The sequence below is a fragment of the Nematolebias whitei genome, chromosome 8, assembly GCF_014905685.2.
Source record: "Nematolebias whitei isolate Nwh7 chromosome 8, NemWhi1, whole genome shotgun sequence".
Lineage (NCBI taxonomy): Eukaryota > Metazoa > Chordata > Actinopteri > Cyprinodontiformes > Rivulidae > Nematolebias > Nematolebias whitei.
In genome coordinates this window covers 44,944,397-44,950,949 of record NC_056505.1, presented here as the reverse complement: position 1 = coordinate 44,950,949, position 6,553 = coordinate 44,944,397, and the positions used below count along the sequence as shown (strand labels likewise).

General features: G+C 42.2%; 2 protein-coding genes across 2 annotated transcripts in view; both read left to right on the top strand.

The window, feature by feature from the left end:
- The window catches only part of fam151b (family with sequence similarity 151 member B), a 5,448-nt gene extending 2,572 nt beyond the window's left edge, over nucleotides 1-2,876 (top strand). Inside the window, exons 2-3 of the mRNA XM_037680756.1 lie at nucleotides 2,408-2,567; nucleotides 2,645-2,876. Of these exons, the coding sequence (XP_037536684.1) occupies nucleotides 2,408-2,567; nucleotides 2,645-2,876 (392 nt within the window). The remainder of the gene's footprint in view (nucleotides 1-2,407; nucleotides 2,568-2,644) is intronic.
- Nucleotides 2,877-4,494: 1,618 nt separating this feature from the next.
- Nucleotides 4,495-6,351, top strand: LOC119412938. The gene is made up of 2 exons (XM_037679945.1): nucleotides 4,495-5,020; nucleotides 5,770-6,351. Exons 1-2 carry the CDS (start codon nucleotides 4,636-4,638, stop codon nucleotides 6,135-6,137), a joined length of 753 nt encoding a protein of 250 aa, XP_037535873.1. The 5' UTR covers nucleotides 4,495-4,635; the 3' UTR covers nucleotides 6,138-6,351.
- Nucleotides 6,352-6,553: the final 202 nt, after the last annotated feature.

Sequence of the window (6,553 nt, the reverse complement as noted above, 5' to 3'; positions counted from 1 at the left end):
CAAAAAAGTTGGGACTCTAAACAAATTGTGAATAAAAACTGAATGCAATGATGTGGAGGTGCCAACATCTAATATTTTATTCAGAATAGAACACAAATCACAGCTCAAAAGTTTAAACTGAGAGAATGTATCATTTTAAGGGGAAAATCTGTTGTTTCCAAATTGCATGGCGTCAACAAATCCCAAAAAAGTTGGGACAAGTCCATTTTTACTACTGTGTGGCATCCCCCTTCTTCTTACAACACTCAACAGATGTCTGGGGACAGAGGAGACCAGTTTCTCAAGTTTAGAAGTAGGAATGCTCTCCCATTCATGTCTAATACAGGCCTCTAACTGTTCAATCGTCTTGGGTCTTCTTTGTCGCACCTTCCTCTTTATGATGCTCCAAATGTTCTCTATAGGTAAAAGATCTGAACTGCAGGCTGGCCTTTTCGGTACCCGGATCCTTCTCCTACGTAACCATGATGTTGTGATTGCTGCAGAATGTGGTCTGGCATTATCGTGTTGAAAAATGCAGGGTCTTCCCTGAAAGAGATAACGTCTAGATGGGAGCATATGTTGTTACCATTCTGGTATTGCTGCACTATCTTTCTGTGCACCAATGGTGGAATTGGTGATCCTTTTACCATCTTGGCTTGTGAGAGACACTGACACTCTGAGAAGCTCTTTTTATACGCAATCATGTTGGGTATAAACATGTCCGACGATTTGAACAGAATTAAGCTGCGAAGTGCTGAGACATCTTCTGCTCCTTTGTTTTAACTGGATAAGAAGGACGACTGCTCCAAGATGGCGGCCGAAATTCCTGCGTCGCAGCAGCCAATGCGGGATCTAGTGATTATATGATATCTATGGTTTTACACTGTAATCACATTATTAGACTGTAAACATTTTATTACTCAATTTACTTTATTACATTGTTCACTTGCATTTTTATACTGTTAACTTATTAATCTTTTAAGTCACATGTTTTAACTGGCAACTCAAATATTTCCTCTGGTAACATTTTCACACTGTAGACTCAATATTACATTGTAAACACAGTATTACTCAGTACATTTCTATTTATACACAGTACAGTAGTCCCTCACTACTTCGCGGTTCGTTTATTGCGGATTCGCTGTATCACGTTTTTTTTAAGTAAGATTGGACTTAACACATTTGGCTGATTGATGGCTGAGCCATGGATTGTTTTCTTACAATAAATTATTTAAAATGATTTTGCACCAGGGCAGCACAGTGGCGCAACTGGTAGAGCTGCTGCCTCTCAGCGAGCAGGTCCCTGAATCAAATCCCGGTCCGGGGGCCTTTCTGGGTGGAGTTTGCATGTTCTCTCTGTACATGTGTGGGTTTTCTCCGGGTACTCCGGTTTCCTCCCACAGAACAAAAACATGCATGTTAGGCTGATTGGTAACTCTAAATTGTGCCTAGGTGTGAGTGAGAGAGTGAATGGTTGTTTGTTTCGTTTGTCTCTATGTGTCCCTGTGATGGACTGGAGACCTGTCCAGGGTGTCCCCCGTCCCTCGCACAGTGATTGCCGGACATGGGCACCGGTGACCCCCGTGACCCAAAATGGAAGAAGCGGGTAAAAGATAATGGATGGATGGATGGATGAATGGATTTTGCACCATGTATGCAGCCCACAAGTGTAGGGGGAAGCTCCCTCCTGCTGCAGATCAGCTGATCTCCATTTCTGCCACACACACATTTCTCCTGCTGCAGCTTTGTGAAGAGCCCTTTGCTGTCCAGATGCACCGATCGACTTTTGTCTTCCAACGTAAAATTCAAAGTATGTCACATCGTAAAATCATCATAATCACAAAATATACAAGTGTTTTTAATTACTTTAGAACTTCTGTGTTCAGTTGTTTCAGTGTAATTGATCAAGAAGTACATTTCTACTCTGTGCACACTGTGTGAAGGGTTAACTCTTTGGTGTCCTGCTGCACTTCTCTTCTTTACAATTTAAATTTAAATACTGTAACATTTTAATTAAACAATCCATGCTGCATAGATTGTTTAATTAAAATATTAAATTGTTTATTTAAGGAGGTAGATTGGTAGTAACAGGTGATGAGTGTGATTACAGCCTGGCACATGTCATGACAAAGTTTACTGAACTTGAATTGAACTTGGACTACTGTATCCCTACTTGGTGTTTTTTCACTTATCACAGGTGGGCGTGGTCCTTAACACCCGTGATAAACGAGGGACTAGTGTACATTTAAATTACTACACTGTAAACTCAAATTGTTACAGTCTAAATTCACAACATGGCACTGTGACATCACAGTTTTAATTTTAAAAATATCACAGTTTACTGTAACAAAGTTTTTCTGTCTCCATATTTGTGAAGGATTTCAGAATTTGACAGAGGTTTGTGTTTGAACTGTGTTTTCACTCACAGGTCGAACTCATATGATTGAAGCAGATGTAATCCTGAGAGGTCACGACCCCAAAGAGCCCGTCATGGCCCACCCCCCTGACAACGACAGTGACATCACGCTAAATGAGTGGCTGCAGGAAGTGAAGGTTTACAACAAGGGAATTAAACTGGACTTCAAGAGGTGAGACCAGCCTGTTCTCCTGCTCAGTACTGGTGGTCTTTGTGTGGTTCTGGACCTGTGATTTTTATTTCATACAGCTTGGAGGCTGTATCTCCATCCCTGGTTCTCCTGAAGGATGTCCTGGCTGAGTTGAGCCCCCCAGTGTGGATCAACGCAGATATCTTGTGTGGTCCTGGAGGAAAGGCAAAACCTCTGGACTCTGAGGCTTTCCTGTTTGCTGTGATGACTCTTCCTGCTCACATTACATTGTCTCTGGGCTGGACCACAGGATGGACTTCTGCAGCAGAGAACCCAGGTGAAAACACCTGAGCTCAGGTATTTCTTTCATGTGACAGGAAGAAAGAAATCACCTCAGTCATTTTGAGCATAGACATTGCAACAATTATATGTGAAGGCGACATGTCCCCCCACACATTTAAAAAATATTAATTCGGACCCCCCACACACACATTTACCATGAAACTTTAATTCACTCGACGCTGTTTCTATTTCTTCATGAATGAATCCATTCCACTTGATTAATAGAAGAATACTCAAACCACTAAAAGTCCACTCCAGGTTTTCCTGGTTACCTACATCAACTCCATGCAGTGTTTCTCCTTGGTCATTGGCAGGGCACTCACCGGGGGAGGACGAGGCGACACCTCTGTTATATGTGCTATCTTAGCACCACATTAGTGCTGGCAGTTGTTGACGGGGGTTAGGATGTGTGAGAGAAGTGGAGCGCTATGTCTGTAGCAACTTAGCTAGCACACCTGTAGTGTACGCTGCTATCTTAGAGCTACGGTAGTTCCAGCAGGTTTCGATGCGTGGGGGTGTGGGGGGTGGGGGTTAGGAAGCCTGAGAGAAGCGGAGCGTGCTCTATTCATACAAAGAGAGCTGTTGGTCAGGCTGCTTCTTGTTGCGCTCTACAATAGTTATTGAATCAAGTGTTTACTTATATAGGTAAACGTAAATGTTTAACAACCTGTTAAAATACACCAGAATGCAGGAAATGTCGTCTAATTTTCAAAAAATTCAAACATTTCTGGGGGAGGACCTCCAGAACACCCACCCCCCACCCCACCAGTGTGTCCTTCCCACTTTACAAATTCTTCTGTCATGAATGATTCTGAGGTGTGACGTTTCAGCAGCAGAATAGTTCACAACTCACATCCAGTTTTAAGTAGGGATGGGGCCGATCCGATCCAGTATCGGTATGGGGCTTCGATACTAGCATAATTTACATATCGGATTTTTCTGATCAAACCTGCAGAGATTTCCGATCCAAGTCTCCAAGTGTCTCCAAGTAAAATATCTCCACATGTGATTCCCTGCCAGCTGCTCTGCACGTTGGGTTCAAACTATGGAATGGATTTCCTGAACGGAGGCGTGTCTCATGAATCCAGACTAAGATCCGCCTCACATTCAGGAAATCCATTTCAGCCAGCTAAAATGTGCAATAGCACTGTGGCTAACGGCTAACCAACTTTTCATCTAAACATGGCCGCTGTGTGGAAGTATTTTACACTAGAAACACCACAAAACAAGACAACAACGTGCAATGTCTGCAGAGCCATAGCACCACATTAAACCACGATAAAGTTAGTTTTACGTTGGACATTCAAGCTCCGGGGCTTCAGCAATGTGTTATTCTCGTTCAGTCCAGAGAAGGCCGTCTGATTTCGGTCAACTGCCCCACTCAGTCTGCCCGTCTTGGATGAGGGGCAGACTGAGCGCGGCTGACCAAAATCAGATTGCCTTCTCCGAACTGAACGAGAATAACACACAGCTGAAACCCCGGAGCTCGAATGTTTACCGAGAAGTTGCTAAATGTCATCGTAATTAATGACCAACCACTATCAGTTGTAGAAAACGAAGGATTTCACAGCTTGATACTTGCAGTCAATATATCCACCTTATTCTGCAAGAGCGTATGTGGGCTGCCATGACAGACAGGTACCGCCCCCTCCCGGTTTTATACTTCCGGTGAGCTAAAGCGAGAGGCACTTTTGCTAATGACAGGCACTTTTGCTAATGACAAATTCTAGTAATTTGTGCTGTAGCAGGAGGCTTAAACAATTCTAATATGAGTTCGGGTTCAACTTGTGCTGTTGTTGGCTGTCACAACAGCTCCAGAAAACTGAAAGACGAGCTAGAAACGTATTGTTTTGCACATCAACAACTTCGAAAGGCCTGTGTGTGCCCAGCGCGTTACGAACTGCACTCCATGCCGAGGAAGGAGGATCGAAAACGAGCGTGGCTGGCAGCTTTAAAACTCAAATACCCCCCGAAGAGAGTTTATGTTTGCTCCTTTCATTTTATTGATAAAAAGCCCACAGAGCTTCACCCCGACCCGGAGCTCTATCTGGGCTATGACCGGGCCCCACCAAAGAAAAGAAGGCAGCTCATCCGGACCACTGTGAGCCAGACAGCTTCCAGCAACATCGACAAAACGGCCGAATCTGTTCCCGGTGAGTGAAATTGAAAATGTGATTTGTCCCCGCTTCACATTTTAATCATGCTTAGCTCTTATCTTTTACTGAATTATATTATTATTAATGTTATAATTGTAATGTTATAATTACTATACTGTGGATGGTGTTAGCATCAGCGCTAGCTGGTTGCAGTGTTATTGTGGATGTTAGTGTATTATTAATTTAATTCCAAAATACTTTATCACTAAGAGAAAGTACTTGATTGGCAGCCAAATCCAAATCTTAAAGACAAAGTGGTTAGTAATTAACATCAGTAGCATGCTAGCAGAGATGTATATGATTTCATGTAACTGTCCGAGAATAGCTTTTTATTTAGCAACCTGGTAAAATTCAGCCCCCAGGGCTGTAAAAGTCTGGGGATTTTGTTAATAAAGAATATGTTGAGTTATTAGAGGCAGGTTATTTGAAACAGACACAGCTGAAAAAAAAACTTCTTTTAAACTCTTTAAAGAAAAAGCTTAAATGCAACCTAGCTCCAACTGATTTTTTTAAGGATGAAAAACTAAAATCTAATCACAATATTTTGATATTATAGCATAATTTGATGGGGCTTAGGAAAATTTAAGGGGGCTAAAGCCCCACTAAAACAGCACTATTGACATTTAAGATGTATCATGTGTGTACGAGTGTGGAATTACAAATTTCCTTCCTAAAACGTAATAAGGTAAGTGACATTTGACAGGTTGTGTTACGCTGATTTGATTTTGTATTTTTGTGTTATTCAGAGTGCACCGTAGATTCACCGTCAGTCATCCCAGACCTGGCTAGCGTCTCCACACAACCTCCTGGGCCACATCTGCACTCAGTCCACACACAGTGGGAGGACCCTTCGCTAAAAGATCATCATCAATACTGCAACACGTCTGGCAGAAAAGATGTCCAGGACAAGACGACTCAGTGTGATGAAGTTGCATTTTTTCTTCTACAAAATGACGCAGACGCTTTGCTGTACACTGGTATAGCGTTAGAAACATTTAACACTCTTGTGTCAGCACTGGAAGGAGATGACAACAATGAATTTACAATGCCTGTACAAGATCAAGTCCTTATAACACTTATGAAAATAAAGACTAATCGTGTCTGCAGCCCTTGAGTTGATGTTATACTGCTGCTCTGCCTTGTGGTGTCTGAAGTTTATCATGCTTAGACGTTTGGGTTGAAGATTCTTTGCTGTCCCAGCATTCCACCTGCGCTGCTCATCTGTACATGCTAGCCCCGTCTTTCCACTGATCACAGCATTCTGGACCTGTAACAATTTAACAGACTTCAGCTATCACTGCTCCTAATAAAATGAAACAAGTTATTTACATCCCTGCTGTTGTCATTTATTTTTTCCTTTTCTGTAAATGTTAGGTTGCCTTGCATCCAGTCTGTACTTTTTTAAAAACAAATAATATAAAAATACTGTACAGCCTTTTTAATGTTTAATTTTTTGTGACAGTAGATCACAGGCTGCACAATGCTCTGGCTTCCACATGTAAACACAGGCAGACAGGAAGCTCACAGCTT

Bases quoted from the DNA above. Each gene is read 5' to 3' on its own strand.
- LOC119412938 (XM_037679945.1), top strand. From the start codon at position 4,636: ATGAGTTCGGGTTCAACTTGTGCTGTTGTTGGCTGTCACAACAGCTCC. The intron at 5,021-5,769 runs GTGAGTGAAATT...TGTGTTATTCAG, and splicing joins AACGGCCGAATCTGTTCCCG to AGTGCACCGTAGATTCACCG.